Genomic DNA, 23,132 nt, shown 5'->3' on the forward strand with positions numbered 1-23,132 from the left:
AAGAGACCACACCTCAAAGGGATAAGGCAAAGAGACCAGTAAAGGACACCGATCCATCCTTTGGCCTCTGCACGTGCACGTACACTATAGACACACACTCATACACACGTGTGCGTATACACCACAGACACACAAATGTAAACTTCTAATGAAGCGCTTTGCTGTGTAAGGTAAAGGTAACTCAGGAGAACAGGCAAGACACCCCCGGTGGGCAGCAGGAACGGCAAACAGTGGAAGGGATGTGTGCAGTATTGTTGATGGCTCACAGCAGGAAGTTCACATCTACAGACAAGTTAGAAGAACCATGCCAGAGGGATACACCCACGGACTGTATCCACCAGGAAAAGGGCAAAACCCGAAAGCAGTTACATCAGAGAGTGTGATGAAAAGTACCAAGAGAGCTGAACAACCCTAACCTTCTGTTCCTCTGTACTTTCATGACACAGGTACTACATTATCGCTATAATACAGTCTAACAGAATGAATAGACTTTCAAAGAAAACAGAGCAAATTAGAATTACTGAATTCCTTGTTTCCCTGTAAAATATCACACTTCTGTAAATACTACTGGTTATGTCAACTTTAAATTTGAAAAATTCCATGCAATTTTTTTAAAAAAAATTATTATTTTATGTGTCTGGCTATTTTGTCTGCATGTATGTCTCTGCACTTTTTTCACACAGAGTTGGCAAAAGCCAGGCAAGGCCACCAGAGCCCCTGGAACTGGAGTTACAAACAACTGCGAGCCTCCATGTGGGTGCTGGGAACCGAACCAGGGTTCTCTGGAAGAGCAGCTGGTGCTGAAACAATTTTATGCAATTAACGACAGATCTATAACATCAGTCACGATGGCATTTACCTGGAAAGATATACGCATTGTTTCCTTGGCCTGGGGTGAAGACTCGTCCATCCTGGAGTTTCACTGGCTCAAATGGGCTGCCACTGGCAAACAGACACCTGCCCTGTTAAGATGAAATCATCTCAATTTTTCTGGCCACTTACTCAGGGAAATTCATAAAAGAGTAAGTCTTACGGTTAAGTTAGACTACTAAATTACCTAGAAACAAGAAATCATTTACTACAGAACGTAGTCCTTTAATCTAAATCCTTTTATTAGAATAAAGCTTGTTTTGTGCATAGTACATAGGCAAATGAAATTGAAAAATATCCATTTAACTCTTTAAACCCTAACACTCTACTTCCTTTATAAAATTAACACTGGTTAATAAATAGCACCTCAAATAATAAAGACTGATGTGAACCTCATAAATGAAGCGGGAAATAGCAAAATTAACTTCCTACCACTCATGGTCCGTCTGTTCCACTAGCTCTGTGCTGGGCGCTCTGTGTGCCACTCAGTTCATTCACCTTTCCTGAAGGCCCTGCTTGCTTGTTACCACCTTCCATTCATTGATTAAAAGAACCAACAAGTACAGCAGAACTAAGGACAGGACATTTCCAAGAACTTTGTAAATACTGTCTAAAATTTGTAGCAGTTAAATTTGAATCCAAATTTTTATAACTCTAAATCCAATGTTTTTTTCTATGATACCATGATACGCCCGCCCCCCCCAGGTTTAAAATATGGGCGTGTGATATAATGACACTACTGGTACACAACAAGCTTGCATGCTGCCCTGTTAAGGAAAGGTAGGTCTCCACATATCTCTTCTTTGTCCAGTTTTAGTACTATGTCTATAGAGATGAGATGCTAGTGGAACTGTCTGTATTTCCAAAATAAACTGGACACCCTTATGATCGAAGGGGCTAGACATTTCATTCATAAAATACTGTTTACATTATTACCTTGCCCCACCAAATTCAAAGAACAAAGGCACACAATAGCACTCCAACAGGGCAACCTATCTTCAATGTTCAAGAATAGCTAACGTTAAATCATGTTTAAATACCCAATTTAGTTAGATTAAAGAATGACTGACAGAAGCCAGGTGGTGGTGGTGCATGCAGAGGCAGGCAGATCTCTGTGAGCTCGAGGCTAGCCTGGTCTACAAAGCTAGTTCCAGGACAGCCAGGGCTGTTACACATAGAAACCCTGTCTTGAAAAACAAAAACAAAAGATTCACAGGAAACTTACTGAAATGGAAAGACAAACTGCCACTTACTAGAACATCCAACGGCTGCCTCCATCTCTAGAGTGTTAGGATTACAGGTATGTATCACAACACCTGGTTTATGCAATACTGGGGATCTAACAGTGGCTTTGTGCACGTTAGGTAAAATTGTACCAACTGAGCTATGTTCCCAAGCCCTAATACTAATAGTTTTTATAGTAAATGAAGGGCTACCTTACATTGTGTTACTTTAGTAATTTCAATATAGTGCAAATTCAAAATTTAATTTCAAAATGATACGAAGTTTAGGTGTGGGAGCAAGCTAACTATGCTAATGGCCAGGAAAGTATCTCACATGTACAATTCCACACGTTAAGTAATTTCCACTTATTCTACAGTTATTAGATGGTCCTCATGCAGAGTGTAACATGGTCAGATTTCACGACAGCAGCAGTCTAGTTTTAACTGGCTATTAAAACATGAAGACACTGTTCCAACAATTTCCTCCTGTAATCCCAATTGCTTAGGAGGCAGACAGGAAGATAACTAGGTTCTAGGTCAGCCCAGACAACACTGAAACCTCATCTCACAACAGAAAAGGGAGTATTCTTCTTGCTGAGCAGCAAAGGGTGTTAGAGCAACAAGTCATTTCTCCCCTAAAAAGAGGAGCACTAAAAATTTATGGGGCAAATACAAAAGTCATTTCTCCCCTAAAAAGAGGAGCACTAAAAACTCAAGAGGCAAATACAAAACTTAACACCATTGTTTTGTGTAACAGTGAGAAAGAATTTATATGAACTCCGATTCAATGGTTCCATGCTTTTTACTCTGGGAAGAGAATCTCAAGTCTCTCACACTTGTGTGGTGTGTGCCCATTTATATGGTAAGGTAAACAGATGACTTGTGGTAGTTTGTTCTCTCCGTCCATGTGGAATACACGGACTGAACTCAGAACACTGGTCTTGGTGATAACTGCCCTTACCAGGTAAATCGTCTCCCTGGCCTAAAAGCTGCATCATTGAACTGATTGTTTACAGTTTATCAAACTATTCTCTTTGGAGAATTTTGGTTCTTTCCAAAAATGTGTATTAAGTTCAACAATACTGTTCAAAAATAAAATTCTCAAATATCTGAACAGTCTTTTATTGATTTAGAACTTTGTAAAACACTATATATATGTAGACACACATATATAATGTTATATGTTTCTTTATTTTGAAAATGTCAGAGCTACTGATATATTAGATCTGAGCCTAATGTTTATTATGCAAGAGAATGGCTTAATTTGGGGAATAACAGTCATCAATTTTATCCAAAACTGATAGATAGGATAAGCAATCAAGCTAACGATAAGCAATCAAGCTAACGATAATACTGTATTTTGGGGGCTGGAGAGATGGCTCAGAGGTTAAGAGCACTGCTTGCTCTTCCAAAGGTCCTGAGTTCAATTCCCAGCAACCACATGGTGGCTTACAACCACCTGTAATGAAATCTGGTGCCCTCTTCTGGCCTGCAGGGGTATGTGCAGATGGAACAGTGTATACATAATAAATAAATAAATCTTAAAAAAAAAATAAAAAAAAAATAAAAAAAAAATACTGTATTTTGGTAAGAGCTTACGACTAAAGAGAATACATTTTTTTAAAAAATGTAAAATTTTATGTGTATGGGTTTTGCCTGCATGGATGTCTGTGCGCCGTGTGTGTGACTGCTGTTTATGGAGGGCAGAAAAGAGGAGGAGATCAGTTTAAAAAAACTCTTTTATGCTGATTTGTGACTGATTTGAAAAGTAAGGATTTCAACTGGTATTATAGATTTTTTTTTTTTTTTTTTTTTTTTTTTTTGGTTTTTCGAGACAGGGTTTCTCTGTGTAGCTTTGCGCCTCTCCTGGAACTCACTTGGTAGCCCAGGCTGGCCTCGAACTCACAGAGATCCGCCTGGCTCTGCCTCCCGAGTGCTGGGATTAAAGGCGTGCGCCACCACCGCCCGGCGGTATTATAGATTTAATAATAGTCACAAGAATTTATTTTTCTGACAGAGTAGTGGCAGCGGCAGAAGGAGCTGAGAGAATAAACACTCTAACAACGAGAAAAGAGAATGCTAAGTCCATCTGCAACATGAAACTGCGACCGAACAAATTCTCCAAGTTCTGCTCTGGCAGTGACATTCCAGGCTGTTTTATGCTCACGTCCCCTCTGGTTACTGTGGAGTGACACTAAGAAGTACATCCTACAGAGTTTTAAAAGAAGCAGAGAGGAACCACAGCAATCAGGGTTTGGTGCCAGGAGACTAGAGAAAGAAGGCTCTGAGACCCATTGTTTCCAGCATTCCAAGTGTTTCCCTTCAAGGTGACTGCTGATCTCCACAGCAGCCTGCGGCTGAGACCCTGAGCAGCTCTGGGGAGGCTCCGGAAACACAGGCAAACAGCAGCTCAGGAACACAAGGATAAAGGTTCTCAGTAAATACCTCGGGCTGCCCAGCAGGAAGGAGCGAGGAAGGGATGGAAGCCTAGCCTTTACCTGACTGTGTGCCAAATGGATTAGAGCCACAGAGCCCGGCCTATCAACCCCTAAAGAGGTAAAGGCCCCAAGCCTCAAGTAACTGTGAAACCTGCCATCCACGCTACCCAGCATTCAGACAAACGGCTAAGCTTACCAGAGAATTACAAATTAATGACAGAGGTAGGGTGGGGTGGGGGATGGGGGGTAATAAAATGGATTTCCAGAAAGGGAAATTTTGTTACAACCAGAAACTTTAACTATAATTTCTGTATTCAGGAAATGAAAAGACAGAAAATTTCAACAGTGAGATGCAGCTGTGCAGTCCTCTGATCTGGGCACCTGGGAGGCTGGAGCAGGACACTAAGTTTCAACCTGAGCTACACAGTGAGAGTCTGCAACAACTACAACAACAACAATAAAAAACCCCAAAAATCCACAACGGGAAAAGATTCAGTAGAAAGCTGAAAGGTATGCCAGAGGACAAGTAAGTATTAAAATGACACCTGAGGCCATGAGATGACACAGCTCAGAGGGTGAACGGGAGGGCCGCCCGCCTGACTCCTCCACTTTTATCCTCAGGACCCACGCGACAGTGAACGCTGGCACTGGCCACCAAATTGTCCTCTGACCAACACACACATGATGTGGCATGAGTCTGCCCACACATATAAACACAAAATAGCATGTTTTTAAATTTTAGAGATGGTACAGTCCTACTGATGATCTTGACCATTTATTTATTTGTTTCCTGGAGGGGTGTGTGTGCAAGTTCCTGCCAAGGCACACAGGTAGAGGTCAGAGGACAACCTGTGGGAGTCAGTTCTCTCCTTCGACCACATGGATTCTGGGAACTGAACTCGGGTTGTCAGGGCCAGTGGCGAAGCCTTTACCCACTGAGTGACCTTACCAGCACCCATATCATTATTTTTAAAAGACTCAACTTCTGAGAGATACAGTGTTTACAGATGATATCTAAGATCTTTAAAATCATCTGGGGAGATATGAAAAAAACAAAACCACCAGTGAGTTGTTAGCAATGAGAATAATAAAGACTTATTATTACATTCTTTATTTATGAGCGTATAACCAAGCCAGGAGGTGGTGGTACACATGCCTTTAATCTCAGCACTCAGGAGGCAGAGACAGGCAGAGTCTGTGAGTTCAAGGCCAGAAAGGTCTACAGACAGAATTCCATGACAGCCAGAGCTACACTGAGAAAGCCTGTCTCAAAAAAAACCAAAAAAAAAAAAAAAAAAAAAAAGACAAAAAAGTATAACCTAACAATTATATTCGTGAATATTCATATATTGAAGAAATTAAGTAGAAATTAGGCATATCATGGTAAACAGAACTGTAAAATTCATATCCAAGGAATACATCTTAGTGGTAGCTTGGTGGCCTAAATGTGCATATCTACAAGGCTATAGGTTTATTACACAGGATAAAAAAAAGAAAGGAAAGAAAAGAAAAGAAAAAGAAAGCTCCACTTCCTAGAGTCACTTTGACCATCTACAAAAACGGAAGAAGTGATTACGCGGTGGAGATTAAAACACAGAACACAAGGGAACCCCCACTACACACATATGTGCATACACGGTATACACATACGCTCCTGTCTGTAACTGACATGCAGTACAGCAACAGTGTCCAAGGCCCAAAGCACCGACTCGCTAACCGTCTGGGTCAAAGTAAGAAGTCCCGTCCAGACAGCCTCAGTTCACAGCAGAGCAAAAGCCAGCCCCAGTGCAGGCAAAAGCGGACAGCGAAGGGCGTCTGAAAGGAGTAAAGGTGTCGTTTATAAAGTAAGAAAATGAGAGCCAGGCGGTGGTGGCTCACGCCTTTAATCCCAGCACTCCGTAGGCAGAGCCAGGCGGATCTTTGTGAGTTCGAGGCCAGCCTGGTCTACAGAGTGAGTTCCAGGACAGCCAGGACTGTTTCACAGAGAAACCCTGTCTCCAAAAAAACCAAACAACAACAACAAAAAAAATCAAAAAGAAAAAGAAAAAGAGCAGAATTTCTACAAGTGAAAACTATGTAAGAACTGGCACCAAGACCCTAAGGACAGACTGACACAGAGGGAAGGGACCGCAAAGCGGAAGGGGCCAGGCCAGTCACAGTGGGCGGCACACAACCCAAACAGTCTAGACACGGCCACAGTACCCACTGCGCAAACAGTCTCACAAGAGACAATGTGGCACAGCAGAGACACCAGCCCTGTGTTTCCAAAACAGAAATGACACTCAACTGCCAGCCACCAAGCCGTGGACTCGGGAGCACTCTGTCTCCGGCGAGAATTAACACAAAGAAAACCACACCCAAGTCCGTGCTGAAAACCCGGAGCCATGACGTCAAGACACAATTCAGAAACAACAGAAACAGAAAAAACTGTTCTTAAAGCACTGAAATACAGCAACTGTTAACTCCATGTGGGGTGAAAATGCCCTTCAAAATGAAGGCGAAATACACTACCAAAAGACTTCCTCAGACCCACACTGAGGTTCTTCTGGGAGGATTGTCCCAGATAGAAGCAGACGGGCAGGAAGGATGGTTATAGGATGAAAAACAAAAACCTTAAATGTAGGCAAATCAAAATGGATAGTTTCCATACAAAAAGAATTAAGAAAAAAGAAGCATGTTTGGTTTCTATCCAGAGAAGCACAGATGCCCAGCAGGCGGGCGAGTGAGTGGTAGTCATGAGGTAACCGCTCTCAGAAATGATGGGTTAGACTTGGTGACCCATGGCCATCGCCACTTAAACACTGATGAACCACATGCGCACTAATGTGCGACTACTGAGCTGATGGACCACGGCAGCAACCTGTGAGGTTTTCACTGACAATACCTCCGTAAGTGTGTAGGCCTCTTCAGCCGTGCACTCAGCCTGTGCCGTAGGGTTACTAAGCGCAAATATTATGGGTCTTTCATTGATAGAGGCCATGGCTTTGATGACGCCAGGAGTAAAAAGGCGGCCAGCACCTGCCACTCCTACAATAAAGGATGGAAAAAACAGTAAGCACGGGCATAACAAACCGGTTCTTGCCAATTGTTTTTATAACACGTTTACCATAACGAAACCACAGGAGTCATTACAAAGATAGATTTTTGTAGTGATGGGAGAATACTATGAGGACACAGCTTCAGATATGAAAAGAAAAGCAATGAAATGCCGAAAATTTTCACTTAAATATTTATTGGCTAGCTCACACAGTAAGCTCTAGGGAAAGCGGTAAAAAAAACATGACTCCTCCATTCTAACCAGGGACATGGAGACAGTACTGTGAGAGTCTACTCATCCAAGGGACCAGAAACAGACCCTCAGAGATCAGACAGTAGCTGCCAGGGCCTGGGGAAGTGCCAAGTCATTTAATGGGCATAGTTTCAGCTTCAGGGGTCACAACCCTCAGGTTGAGAACCACTGCTCTGGAGCTAAACAATGAGTGGATACATTCTTGTTTCCATATTGAGTTTTGAAAGAAGTGGAGTAAAGAACGTTTTAAGATTTCTTCTCAGTATAAAAGTAATAAAGAGTTCTTATCAATAAAAAGAACAGGCATACTTTTCTCAGCACAGGAACTCATTGTGAAGGTTTTACGGTTCAACACTGAACAGAGTTCCCAAATGAAAGCTAGTAAAACACAGGATTGAGAACTCAAATCTACAGCTATACAGGGAACAGCACTGTATCTGTGCCGAGAACTCGGGGCTGCGTCAGCACAGATGTCAGCGACATGGGCCTCACAAAACACACCCAAAGTTTCCGCTTGGCTGCCAATGACATTCCCACTCTGCACTGCATTTTCCCGGGACAGTCTTGAAATGACCTTGGCCTTTTAAAGTTGCATTCAACAGTCACAACTCTATAAGTCAAACACTATAAAGAGCCAGGCATGTAGTCCCAGCGCCTTGGGAGGCTCAGGCAGGACAAGCACTGGAGCCCAGGTGTTCAAAGCCAGCCCACAGGAGAGTAAAAGAGCTTCGGTTTTGTTTTCAGTGAAAGTTCAAATGTAATTTTAAAATTACACTTATCTATTTAGTGTCTGCATGTGCATGTGTGGAGGCGCCATGCCACGGAGTACATGTGGAGAGGACAACTTGCAGGAGATGTTCCTCTCCTACTATGTGGATCCTGGGGGCTCAGCTCACACTATCAGGTTTGTATAGCAAGCCTTTACCTGCTCAGCCATCTTGCTGGCCCCATTTCCAGATTTTTAGATAACGTTTCAATAAGTAGTCTAAACTGGCCTTGAACTCTTAATCTTGCTTTAGTCTCCACAGAGTGTTGAGATTACAAGTGTGCACCACCATATTTAGTATGAGATTCTGTCTCTTAAAATTTTTATTCCCGGGGTGGTGGTGGTGCACGCCTTTAATCCCAGGACTTGGGAGGCAGAGGCAGGCAGATCTCTGTGAGTTCAAGGCTAGCCTGGTCTACAGAGTGAAACCCTGTCTCAGAAAAAAATAAATAAAATTTTTATGCACAGTAACCAAAAATATTTATTTGAGTCAGCCCACTTTATCTGCGGGGTTTTGTATACACAGATTCGATAAATGTACATTTTCAACGTAGGCTGGAAATGCTGAAGGAAACAAAACTGTGTACATACTGAACATTGAGCAGACCTTTTTGCATCATTTTCTATCAATACAGCTTTAAGTGTAAGCCGCCTACAGGTGTGCTCAAGTATACAGTGGGGTGTGTACAAGTTATGAACAAGTCCTACACCTCTGAACGTAGGGGACACAGGTGTGGCAGGTTTGGGTATGTCCAGTGGGCCTTGGCTCCAGTCCCTCATACACTGAGATCACCTGCAGATGCTAAAAGCAAGGTAAAATACATCAATTTACTTTAGTAATCCTCCATGAGAGTTATGGCAGAGAGCTAAGTAACAGGATTATTTCTCAACAGCTTCACTTACCAATTATAACTGAAGGCTTCAGTTCATTCACTGCATCTTCAAAAGTTCCAGGTATGTTCTCTGGGGCCCAGTGAGCAAATGGTTCCTGGTTACTATCGATGCTAGCAGTCCTTCCCTGAATGTTTTCATAAAATACAGTATCACTAAGTGCATATTTAACTGGACAAATCAATTAGATAAATGTTGTCCTTATAACACAAGTGTATTTTTATTTACTTTTCTCATCAACATTTATCTTCTAATTTTAACATCACAGAATCCAAAAATACAGTCCATCAAATTAAATTATGTCTAGAACACAAACTTGGCATCTCTCTCAAACACTCATTCCTTCCATGAAGTCCTCCTAAATTCAATATTTACAATGAAGAATCTTTAGTATTTTAGAAATGTAATATAGCAATATAGCAAATACTGTAAATTTGCCCACCAAGTGGGGAAAACATAGCCTACCAAATTTATGAACAGTCACACCAAAAAGTTTGTTTTGGGTACTAGGAATAGAACCCAGGGCTTTGAACATACTAGTCAAATGCTCTACTGTGGAGGCAAACGGCCCAACTCCACTCTCCCTTTAAGACAGGGTCTTGAATGGCCTAGCTTTGGCTGGTCTCAAACTCACTACATGGTTTAAGCCCTGCCCAAGCAGCTCTAAGTAAGAAAGGTTAAGACTACTCAGAGTGCTGGCTTCACTGCCTCGGTATCATCACAGCTCTAGAGAGTGGGAATTTAGCAGGGAACATGCAGCGTATCCAAATGGATGACAGGTTTAGAACCACTAGAAGAGACTGAAAGTCCAAGACCCACAGACCAAGCTACTTTAACTTTATATTCTAAAAAAACAGAACCCAAACAACAGCAAAACACACTTGAGGTACAGGTGAACAGGGATGCTCGCCTGTGTGGAAGAAGCTGTTGTCGCCACCAACACTACAGTCCCTTTAGACTCGGACCCTTGATGAAAACCAGCACTACAACATGAAGCCCTGAACTGTAGACTTGCAGAAATATAGTCCTCTCCCGGTAAACGTGTGATGTTTACAACAATTCTACTCTACATGGATTAGCAAACACTGCAGCTACAGCACCTCTGTAAGAACTGTTTGGTAATCCAGACTGGGCTTTATACCCAGATCACATTCTTAGCTATTTACTCTGCCTCCATCTCTTTGAAACTGATGACTTTGAAAACAACAAAGTCTTTAATCATTAAAAAAAAGTCTTCTCAAAAGCAACAAGTGCTCTTAGCTGCTAGCCCTCTATGGCCATTTTAAACTTATTGCTGTGATTATAAAATTTCATAAGGAAAACAAAACAAAACAAAAAAAACCCAAAAAACCAACATCCTCTCCCCAAAAAAGGACAGGATATTTGAGAGGACCAAAGGCAACAGTACATACAATGTTACCCCAGTATCTGGTTACGGACACCAGTGAAGGAAAAAGCACCAGAACTAGAGCCATGCACATGTCCTATACATGTAAATGTACGTGGAGACAGCATGCCCAACACATGTAAATGGGCAAGAACTGTCCTGTCATGAGATTATGATGCAAACATGGGAAAAGAAAATAGTACTGCATATCGGATAGATGAAATATGTCACACAACGTAAGACCTTGTGGAGACCCACAGAGGTTTCTTGGTGGGATATGAGCTTGCTTTTCCCAGGAGGGCTGCATAAGGAGATGACTGAACCATAGGCATGGTTACTAGGTGTCTGGAAGTGTCTGCACTTGGCTGTACAGTATGCTTTGATCTAGCTAGGGGGAGGTCCCTTGGCATTGGTATAAAAAGCCCTTTTGAAGAGACATAAGGGGCCGGTGGATTTTGATCCAGGTCCTCCAGAAGCTATCCTGTGTTTCTGTCTGTCTCCTCTCTGCTATCTTTCTATCCAAAAGTTTCTTATTCCTCTCTCCTCCTCATAGGAACCCTTTAAAAGGTGGGAGCCTGCCTCCCACAGATGGTGCACTGAACAGGGACTTAGGTTCAGGGACTCCCACAAGGCCTATGGTATTCTTTAACCGATTAAAAACAGTAACCAATGCAAAGGAATGCAGGCAGGCAGGCTCAGAGTTGCTAAAATAACCCAAGAAAGCTCCTTACTACACATGAACTGACACAGGGGATTATGGCTTAAACGACATTATAACATTTAAGAGTTTCTGCTCAAATATTAGATGTATTGCTAATAGTTTACACAGAATGTTGGGTTCCAACTCAAAACCTAGTTTCAGTGTTAGGGGTGTAGACCAATGATAGAATGCTTATGCTTGCCTGGCATGCACAAGGCCTTGGGATCAATCCCCAGAACCACAAAAAATTTCAGTTTAGGAGAGTCAAATACAATCAGATACAATAAAAGAGCTTGAGAGCACAGCAAGAGAAAGTAAGTCCGGTCCCAGCAGACAGATTATGATTTAAGAATGAAGAAGAGTCTTTATAGGAGACAGTGTACTGGTCAGCTGTAACTGCCAACTTCACTCAACAACCCAGAATCACTTGAGAAGAGTCTAAATGAAGAATTATCTAGACCAGGTTGGTCTTTGGACATGCCTGGCGGGAGTTAGATATGTGTGGAGGGTGTGTGTATGCATGGACTGTCTGGATTGCCTTACCTGAGGATGGATGGAAAACCTACCCTAATGTGGATGACTCCATGTCACGGGCTGGGCCTGGACAGTGTCAGAGTAAGAGGAGCCAGACAACAAGAAGCAAGCATGCATGCATTTATTCTCTCTGCTCTGGATTGCGGTTGCGACACTTGAAGTTTCTGCCTTGGCTTCCCCGCAGTAATGGATTATAACCTGGAACTGCAGCCAAGTAAGGCCCCTCTCTCCCCTACGCTGCTCTTTGTCGGGGCTGTTTTATCACAGCAACAAAAACGAAACCACGACAGACAGAAAGATGCGATGGCCTCTGCCAACAACACAGTGGAGGCCAGCTCCTGCACACGGTGGCAGGGAGTGAGATGTCCGTCTGTAAGGGGTGAGACGGTCAACACCCCAGCCAGATGCTCTGTGGTTCCTGCAAGTTCTGCATCCTTACCTTAACTAATAAGCCGTTCTTGTCGAACATCCAGACCTTCCTCCGTGCCTCCTCTTCTGAGAGGCCACTTTCCACCATACACATAACTATAAGATTTGCAATTCCAAGTGCAGCCTGTCCAGGAAGCACAGTTGTAAAAATCAAGCCTAGAGTATGAGAGGATGCTCAATTGCTCTGTATGTGAGGATCATGTTATCGGCCACATTTGCTTTATTTTCCCTTACAAATTACATAGTCTCTCTGATCACAAAGTACTTACTATTTTATAAGAGATCAAGATTCACACCATTTCAGCAAATTCTAAATTCGCTGTATCTTCAATAAGCACCAACATGCTGTCTGACTTAATTTTTTTTTCTTTTAAGACAGAGTCTCTCTGTGCAGCCCGGGCTGTCCTGGAACACACTCTGTAGACCAGGCTGGCCCCAAACTCACTGCCTCTGCCTCCCGAGTGCGATGGAAACAAGGCATGCGCCGCCACCCCGGTCAGTCTTACTTTATAGAAGAAAACAAAAGTACTGGTCTGAAACTGTAAAAGCTTTAAAAACTTACCTCTCCTGCCCCAAGAAATAAGATTTTGTGTTCTGAGACTGGTTTCTTAATAACTTTTTGGGTCGCAAGAAGGCCCGACAAAGCAACTGCAGCTGTCCCTGTCGGAAAACCCATGATTTCACAATGAGACAGACAAGACACATTATAATAAACATTTAAAATTTAGGGGAAAATCTTCTCACTTCTGCTTTACCTTGGATATCATCATTGAAGGTACAGTATTTTTGCTGGTACTTTCTTAAGAACCTGAATGCATTATGATTCCCGAAGTCTTCAAACTGAATGAGCGTGTTCCGGCCATATCTAGAAACAGCAAAGTCTTTAATAATCGTGTTGAAAGCACCACTATTAAACAGACTTCCTGTTTACTATTTCTATGATGAGTATCTGAAAGAAAGGTATTATACTGGCTCAAGGCCTTGAGTTTCAGAGCTTGTGAAAGTCTAGAGCCCAAATGTGGACATCTGTTACTTGATGGACACGGAGGCGCAAATGTGTCTATGGCCATTCTCTGTGTAAACGCTTGCCAAGGGCCCAGGAGGGTGTCCAATGCATACAGGCACAAAGTGACCCCCTAAAAGGGATTCTTTCTGCATTTCAGAGAGCAGACCTTTGAAATGGATGAGTCTCGTTAAGTGATGGATGCCTGACAACGCAGAAAGGTTCATTAAGTAAACAGTAGGAGAGAGCTATCAGGTGAGTGCACTCTGGTGAACGGGAGTAAGAAGGAAGGCCGTGCAGGTATGGTAGCACACGCATCCTGCACCAGAGGAGCTAAGGCACGAGGAGCACAGGTTTGAGGCCAGTCTAGAAAACAAAGGGAGACGGACTCAAACAAATAAACCAAGACAATGAAAGGCAAAACAGCCTGGAAAGGGAGCTAGCTTCACGGGGGTCTTCATATGGGAAACAAATAATAGACGTAAAGAGGAAAGTTAAACAAGGTACACTCTAGTGACCCCGGATTTTCAACAGCCAGGGCATTACATATTTCAGGGTTCACACTGAAGACAGGGGGGAAGCTGGCTCCTGTTGAATCCCCGAAGGCTACAGAGGAGGGAAGAATTCACAGAGGCCTCCTCCTAGCAGTGGTAACCCACCAGAGGTGTGTGGCACGTGCGAGTGTGGGGAGAGGAAAGACAGAGCAGCAGCCAGGAGTCTACGACGACGACCCAGGAAACGTGCAGCAGATGCCATGGAATACCAGAACAAGCTGGAAAGCGGGGGGCAGTCCGGGGCCAAGGCGGTCTGGATCTCTAAGGGACACCACCTCGCTGTCCAGGGAAGGAGAGTGAGAAAGAGGAGGCGGTGTGTGGGAAGAGGAGCAGCTCAGCTCTGAATCAGTCACCGTCTTTTCCTGTACACGGAATTCATGTCTGAGTGTCTCCACGTGGGGAGTTTTAGAAGCTGAGCTAGAGGTGGAAGATGGTTCAGTGGGTAAAGGTGCTTGCCCAGTAAGTGTGAGGTCCTGAGTTCAAATACCAAAATCCTCAAAAACGCTGGACTCAGTGTAAGCATAGATAATCCGGTACTCTTACAGAGAGACAGAAAGCAGAGGCAGGAGCATCTCTGGAAGCCTGTGAACCAGCCAGCAGCATAAAAAGCATGCCACAGCCGGGCAGTGGTGGCGCACGCCTTTAATCCCAGCACTTGGGAGGCAGAGCCAGGCGGATCTCTGTGAGTTCGAGGCCAGCCTGGTTTACAGAGTGAGTTCCAGGAAAAGGCACAAAGCTACACAGAGAAACCCTGTCTCGAAAAACCAAAAAAAAAAAAAAAAAGCATGCCACACAAGAGAGTATGCAGTAGAAAAAAACAATGAAGAAACCCTGTTTTAAGGTTGAAGGTGAAGATAGACACAGGAGCTTGGTTTTTGACCTCCACACGCTTGCCGTGGTACATGCACCAGCATTCACACACATATAAATGCATATGCACGTACACATGCGTGTACACACACGGGGGGGGGGGGAGGGACGGGACACTAGACCATAAAGATGAACAATCTGGGTTTTAAGCTGTGGTAACAGAGAACCACTGAGAAACTTCCAGAAAAAAAAAAAAGTAAGGCAATACACATTTTTACAAGATTAATCCCAGTGTTAGATGGAAATGAACTAGAGAGAAACCGGCTGGAGAAGGGCTTAGAGGAATCCAGAGGAGGTGAAAGGTGGCTGTGGTAACAAAAGAGACACACTTATGAGGCATGCAGATGGTGGTGCCAGCGGAGTCTGAGGAGGCGCTGATGGAACAGCTGGTGGAGGAGAGTCACAAATGGCACCGAGATTAAAGGTTTGGCAATGGGGTGAACGTTACTGCCATTATTAGCAGTTAGGAATAGAGAAGGCGGGCTGTTTGGAAAGGAAAGAACCCAATCTAAGATAGGAACAGGATACAGTGATAGAATTTCTCAAGACGGGATGCCCCAGCAGTTTGGAGTGCAGGGCCACACACATGTGCTTGATGAGTCACATGTATGGAGGCCACAATTTACTGCACATGCAAGAACTGAGAGTCCATCTTGGTCATACAGTGCTTGTCTAGCATGTGTAAGGCCCTGAACTCCATTCCCAGGGCAGCAGCCCACAAAAAATCCCGAGTTCAACCCACATAAAGGTAGATGGAGAGAACAGATTCTACAAAGGTGGCCTCTGGCCTCCACATTCGCCCCAAAACACACTTGCACACATCTCCAGAAACAAACAAGTAAACCCCACAAAGTGAGCCCAGGTAAGACGTCAAAGATGCAGGAGCGCTCTGGTGGAGTGGTGGGAATGAGCTCAGCCACGGAAGGCTTATGGGAGGAATGCACTGTGAGAGTCTAGGAGAGGCTAGAGCAGACTTCCTTCTAGATGTCACGTAATCCTAGCCAGCAATGCACAACAGAGGTACCATCTTGTGCCAGCACGTATCAGTGGGCATGAAAAAGTTCCCACAATTTAACCCTTCCCTCACATGCTTTCGGGACATAAAAGAAAACAGCAGAATGGTGCCCCCCGCCCCCAGAAGAGGTTCTTCATAACCATGAGCTTCACAAGATACCTGTCAGTAATCGCCTTCATAAACTCATCAATCAGGTCATCATAGAGTTGGGAACGATCTCGCTTCTGATACAAGCCCATATAAAATGGATCTTTTAATAGTGCCTATACAAGAAATTGAATATAAAAATAAAGTCTTTTATTACAGTATTTATTTACATTAAACATATAAAACTTTAATCCTTAAAGAAACTTAATAAACTTGATTCACTCTTATTTATATAAACATTAGAAGCCACGTTTAAGACAAAGATTAAGATCTAAAATGACAAGATTTTCCCCTTCACAAATCATCTTCAGAGATGGCTATAGTTGGTTTGTTTGTTTGTTTAGGATAGGAGAGGCTGGGCCAAGGGGAGGGTGCTACTCACATTATTATCGGTCCCCACGTCGATGCATACAGGCAGGCACTTCTCAGGCTGTATTCCTGCACATGCTGTATACAAACAAAGCTTTCCTACTGGAATCCCCATTCCATAGACACCCAAATCTCCGAGACCCAGAATCCTCTCTCCATCGGTCACCACAACAGCCTTCATTATAAATAAAACAAAAAGCGTATTAAAAGCTGCCAGAAGTGGGCACAAAGAAGTGCATTTTTAAAGAGGAAGGACTCTCGTGTTCTGCTTGTACTCTCGCCCTCAGAAGCAGAATCACTTCTTACCTAGCTCCAAACATAACCCCATGAGCATGCTTAAACTAGGGCTTCTGCCTATTATGAGGTATTAAAGGAAAATTAACTAAACACGTTTCCCATCTGACTTTGGCTTGGGAACAGAATGAGGGGACAGGAGGATCAAGTTATGTATTCTTTCCACAGTCTGAAACACAGGAGAAGTGAATTAAAGTCCAAAGTTACCACAATAAAAAGTCTAAAAACAAACAGCATGATTTCAAAACCTAGGGCCATCAAGAAAAACCTTAGTGAAATAAAGGAGAAAAACAACAATCTAGATTTTAAATACATATATACATATACATATATATATGCAACTACATACAAGTGTGTAAGACGATACTGTAAATTTAGTTATTTTACCAAATTTTTCCTAAATTATCTGAACTAATGATTTTGGAAGTGTGGGGGAGAGGGAGGCAGTGTCCAATTTAGCACAGGCTGGCCTAGAATTCCTTGTGTAGTGAAGGATGACCCGATCCTTGTACTCTCACCGTGGAAGTGCTGGGATTGCACACGGCTGAACTCACGATTCATCAGTGTTTGGGAACGAGACATTCACACTAACGGCCGTAAGATGACTGCAGTGACAAGCACAGAGCCACCCAAAGGTCTTTCAATAAGTTACTCAGTTTGCTTCATGAATTCAGTTACATTGACCATGGCTTGTATTTGCTACATTTAAAACTCTCTTGATAGTACAGTATTTGTCAAGGATCTAAATCTACCTTAGACAAAAAGAGACAGACAGACAGACAGAGACAGAGAGATAGAGAGAGAGAACATACTACCCTCCAGAACCAAAGTTCCTCTGTCATTTCCTTCCTTTTCTGAGCCAGGGTCTCATGTATCCCAGGATGGCCTCCAACTCAAGCTTCTGGGCCTTCTGCCTTTTCCTTCCAAGGGGACGGACTATAGGATTTATAGGTCTGTACCACCACACTGGGTTCACTGGGTTGAGCATTCGATTTTCTCTACCAAGAAACTAAAGCGCCGGGCGGTGGTGGCACACGCCTTTAATCCCAGCACTTGGGAGGCAGAGCCAGGAGGATCTCTGTGAGTTTGAGGCCAGCCTGGTCTACAAAGCGAGTTCCGGGAAAGGCACAAAGCTACACAGAGAAACCCTGTCTTGAAAAACCAAACCAAACCAAACCAAGACAAAAAACAAAAAACAAAATAAAACAAAAAACCAAAACCAAAAACCTAAAGCCGGAGGGGCTATGACCACACTTGCTTTGTACACTAGTGTCAACGTCTCGCTCAGAGCGAAGCACTGTCCCGGTGATCCGTCTCAGAGCACACATCTGCATGTATACATAGATGTAAACAGCTCAGCGCAACAAAGGAAACTTGTTCTTGGCGATCTAAAGTTAACTTACAAGGAGGAGAAGACATGTGAGAAGGAGGGTGTGCTCTTCGTACCTTAACATGATTTTCTGGCCAGTTATCCACAATTGATCTGACATGACCTCTGTCTGAGATTGAAATAAACAATCCCCTGCAACAGAACAAAACACCTTCACATTTCATGACCAATATTTTCTATGTCTTTGTCCATAATTGGGATACTTAAAGATATTTTAATAAAGCATCAAGATATGGTTTCATTTCCAAGCACTGATTTATTTCTAAACACTTCAACTCTTTCAAATGATAACTATGCTGCTTACAGAATAACAAAGATTATTGTTAACTGATGTGATCATTTTCCCAAAAAGAAATGTGTCCCCATTGCATGGTCTAATTATCAAAGCGAAAAATAAAGAAAAATTCCTACACAGAAAACAAAGAATTCATGCTGTAACAGCATCCAAAAGCCCTGGCCCGTGTGGTTACGTCTCCTGTCAATTCTCATCTGCGGTGCACATGAGAATCACTCAAGGGGCTTTTATAAACTACACCTGGGCCCACGCCTCGACAACTGAACCACACAGGGTGAGGTTTGGCAGCACACTTCCAGTTTCCTTTTCTCCTTTAAGCTGAGTTGGGAAAGACTCTTCTCAGAAGAAACCACACATGCGGCCAACCACTAGGCTATCTCCTAGAAATGTTCTGAATACTTTGGTAATAGCACCATACAGGTTCAACAGTGCTTTTCGGTGTCTGCCAGGGGGTTTCTGTCACGTAAGCATGGAGGGTGCTCGCTAAGTTCAGGCTGCTAGATCTTCTTCCTCATCAGAAGCTGGTGGGGAGAGAGAAAGTTGGCAGGGTTCAACCTTTTAAATAATTCAGCAGGTGCTTCTTACGGACTCAAGTTTGAGAGGAGTCTTCAGACTAGATATGTGGGGGGGGGGAGATGCTGTCATTCCTGATCTAAATGCCTACAAAGATATCAAAATGTGAGCTGGCCCTGGGAAAAAACAAGGGATCAGAAGGGGCAGAAAAACTCAGAAACCGTCTCCAGCAGATCCAGCCCGTCAATTTCCTCTCAATGGTCTGTTGCGGTTCTGTCACCCTGAGGTGGCAGGCAGCCATGTGCTCCCTCAAGGACGTGAGGCACACGGAGGAGGAACTCTTCCTACTAAGATGTCTGACCGTGCTAGAACGGTCTGAAATTAAAATTCATCAAAGCTAACTTTTCTTTTAAAAGGGAGGACAAGCATTAGAAACTAAAGCTGATAAATGCCACCCCCAACCTGGCAAACTGCCAAAGGCTGAAGCGTAATTATGGCCTGGGGAGGAGAAAGGTGCAGTTACTATACAACTCCTCCAATAACGGCAACAATTATTAGGAGCTAGTTAATTGAGCTATTTCTACAAAAACAAGAGATATGAACATGTTGAGTCTTTATTAATACCAATTCGGCTTTTAATACAAACTCGGCTTATGTGAGGCGAGAAATCTGGCAGGGATATGACCGTAACACACAGAAATCTAATTAGATATTACAGAATGTTTTCCTTACACAATAATCAATGGCATATTTGTATTTAAAAACAAGCCTTACTTAGGTCTTCTAAAGATGTGTCCATATTGGGAACAGGCAAGACCAACTGTTGGTGTATATACAATTGGCATCAGACTTTCAATATCATCTTGCAGTATTCTATAAAACAGTTTTTCATTTCTTTCTTGTATGCCCATTATATAGATGTATCTAAAATTAAGCACAGCAAATAATGTCTAAGTTAGCTTGCATCACACTGAAAAATTTGACTTTTGAAAGTTAACCTAGATGTCTAAAACTGTGCACCTTCACATACATTCATGAACACAGACACACATGCGCCCCTACCTCAAAAAAAGAAACCACACCAAAACCCTAAGTTATAATTCTGTAACACACAGTACTAAAAATTAGCAGCACACAGGAGTACTTAAGTGTTAGATGATAACCAGAGAAATGACAGCTAACCCTTTGAACGAAGGCCTGGAAACGCTAAGGGGTCAACAGAGGCCCACACATAAAGAAGCAGCTAAAGGAAATGGTATGCATCCAAATGTTCACCACACACTGAAGGCCCCCAGCACTGCTCTCAAGGCCATTCTTAATTTCTTTTCTTCTCTCTCTCTCTCTCTCTCCCTCCCTCCCAGTATCTTTCAACTATGTCCACTTCTCCTCATATCCAGCCTAAACCACTAACTAGTCTTTAGACAATTTTCCTTTCTTGCTCCAATCCACTCTTTTAAAATACATGATCTGTGATCATTTCTAATTGCTCTTAAATGAATTCTAAATGCCAGTAAAATAAAGCTCAAACCCCTAAAAGTTACAAACCCTCATGTACTTTCCGGCCTCATTTCCTCTATCCTGACTTACTTCATCTCCTTGGAAACGATGCATCAGATGGCCCTGTCTTGTTATCTGCTAGGAACACTTCCTGACTCATGTCTCCTAATGTAGCTCTGAGGCCATCCATTCCCCTCTCCTACTGCACACATATACTCTACATTCCTGGGTTCTGGTCCTACCACACCCTATTATTTCTACTGTATGCAACTTCACATTGCTTTTGCACTGTTAAGAAAAAGAAAAAAAAAACCTTAAGGGAGTGATCATCTGTAAAAGGGAGGGTATATATATGTGGAGGTTATATGCAAATACTCTCTCTTATGCCGGGCTCTTACAGTAAAGCCATGGCTTTCAGGTAGTCATGCAATCAAAGGTCAGCAATTTGCTCTGAAATGGATTGTGTTGTTGAGCTATGGTATTTGGTATGTTGGGTGTACTAAACACACCTTCACCTTACAATATTTTTCAATTTAAAAATGGTTTATTTGAGCCGGGCGGTGGTGGCGCACGCCTTTAATCCCAGCACTCGGGAGGCAGAGGCAGGCGGATCTCTGTGAGTTCGAGGCCAGCCTGGTCTCCAAAGCGAGTACCAGGAAAGGCGCAAAGCTACACAGAGAAACCCTGTCTCGAAAAACCAAAAAAAAAAAAAAAAAAAAAAAAATGGTTTATTTGAACATAACTCCATTTTAGGCTGAGACGTCTGTATTTCTATATTTTATTTGGTGAATACTTAAACCATTTATACAAATGAACTGTATTTTCTATATAGCTACCAGGGACAGAAATGACATCAATAATAGGTAGAAATTAAAGAGAAGATTTCTCCTCACTCTAGGGAAGTAATCAAAAGCAATCAGGCTATAAAATGGAAAAGAAGGCTTTCTGAAAGAGATGACGGGGTAGTAAAGAAACAGATGACCCTTCAGGCACGTGAGAGGGAGCTGTGCAACTCTGGCCCCTCCTCCGTCCACTCTACCTTCACTCTGCCTCACACTGATCTTGTTCCTACCCAGGTCTCTTAAAACGTAGGGGTGACACATGCCCGGAATTCCACACCATCACAACCCTACCCTCTTCCCCAACTGTCACCGTTTGCGAAGTTACAGGTACACACATCTCTACCACTGCAAAACCCTACCTACCAGAGCATGTATGTCCCCGCCCACCAATCAGTCAACTCCAGACAGGCTGAATTTCACTTCACAGTAAGGAGCCTAGAACAATGCCCCAAACCTGATCCAAGGCTACATTCTCCTCCTCTGTAGAAACTAACACTGCCCGTAGAACGACAGCTCTACAAATGAGATCATTCCACGGGGCTTCAGGGCCTGCTCTCGTGCATTTTGTTGTGTTTAGACAGGGTCTCACTGTGTAGCCCAGGCTAGCCTTCAAGTTATGAACCTGCTCCTTCCTCATCAGTTTCTCAAGTGCTGTTAACACTTGAGAAGTAAGTGTGCCACAATGGCAGGGCTGCTCTTTCCGACCCATCTAACTTGGAGGGGCTTCACTTCCTAACTGAATAGGCTTTCTCCGTGTGACCTTAGCCCTTCTATAGTTTATCTGGGACATTCAAATTCCATTTCACCAGGTAAGAGTTCAGAGCCATCACTAGCACACCTACCCTTACCAATATATCTGCGTTTACCCCCTCTGGATTAACGGAGCCTTCTACCTCTGCACTTGCCCCTTTATCTTCTTCTGGAACCTTGCTGCAGCAGTTTCTCCTGAGTCTGTTCTGTGCAACTATGAACACTTTCAACTTGTTCCCCAAGCGAGAATACCTAAACCAGAGTTCCACTTTTTCCATGGCTCAATGTCTTTCTTGCCCCTCTTACTTGAACTTCAGAGGAGATTACATTTTTCTTCCCACCCACTCGCTTCTCAATGGAGCTATCTTTTTGTCCCATCCAATCAACGGAACTACTCCCACAGGTCAGCAGTGTTTATATTTACCCCAATAGATACAGTCAGTCCTGAATTCAGACAGCTCCCGCTACCTGCAATACCTTCCTTTCTCATTTTAACTGTTAGCTTGCAACAGGCTTTCGATTTCAGCTTAGATATTGCTTCCTTCTAGAAGTTTTATCTCATTCCCCAAGTTGGGCTACATGACCCCTCATGCTCTCAGAATAGAAAAATGCAATTTTTCTACCACAACACACACCGCAGTACAGACAGAATGCAGTTACAGTCACAGCATAGCTATCTGCTGTTGAACTCCTAGAAGGTGGGGCTGTATGTCACTGGGTTGGTCCCTGGGCTATCATGGGAGCAGGTTAGTTATCAGCAGACGCAACTTACTTAAAAAAGACAGTTAGCTCCCTCATTATTTGATGTCCCATGGAACCTCAAGTCTCTACCAGCAAGAAAGCCCTCTCAGAGGCAGCCCCTTATTCCTGGATTCCTGCACTTCCAAATCTAGCAGCAAAATGTCACACACAAAGTGGGAGACCAGTGAGAGCTGTGGAATGAAATGGGAGCAAATCAGACGGCACCTCCTGTTTCCAAATCACACGTGGAATGTGAATGCAAGGCATTATCATTGGCACAGAACTTATTTCTGCCCAATTCTACAGCCGTGATCACTGGCAAGCA

The 23,132-nt window shown here is 43.2% G+C and overlaps 1 protein-coding gene across 1 annotated transcript in view; it reads right to left on the bottom strand.

Annotated features, from left to right (window-relative positions):
* Me2 (malic enzyme 2) overlaps positions 1-23,132 on the bottom strand; it is a 48,663-nt gene that overhangs the window by 11,980 nt on the left and 13,551 nt on the right. Inside the window, exons 4-13 of the mRNA XM_052742491.1 lie at positions 19,752-19,901; positions 18,226-18,301; positions 16,499-16,660; positions 16,129-16,232; positions 13,283-13,392; positions 13,090-13,187; positions 12,538-12,651; positions 9,490-9,604; positions 7,416-7,558; positions 860-962 (exon numbers count right to left, since the gene is read on the bottom strand). Coding sequence (XP_052598451.1) covers positions 860-962; positions 7,416-7,558; positions 9,490-9,604; positions 12,538-12,651; positions 13,090-13,187; positions 13,283-13,392; positions 16,129-16,232; positions 16,499-16,660; positions 18,226-18,301; positions 19,752-19,901 — 1,175 coding nt within the window. The remainder of the gene's footprint in view (positions 1-859; positions 963-7,415; positions 7,559-9,489; positions 9,605-12,537; positions 12,652-13,089; positions 13,188-13,282; positions 13,393-16,128; positions 16,233-16,498; positions 16,661-18,225; positions 18,302-19,751; positions 19,902-23,132) is intronic.

Source organism: Peromyscus californicus, unplaced genomic scaffold (genome assembly GCF_007827085.1).
Source record: "Peromyscus californicus insignis strain IS unplaced genomic scaffold, ASM782708v3 Scaffold_17__1_contigs__length_78620276, whole genome shotgun sequence".
NCBI classification, from domain to species: domain Eukaryota; kingdom Metazoa; phylum Chordata; class Mammalia; order Rodentia; family Cricetidae; genus Peromyscus; species Peromyscus californicus.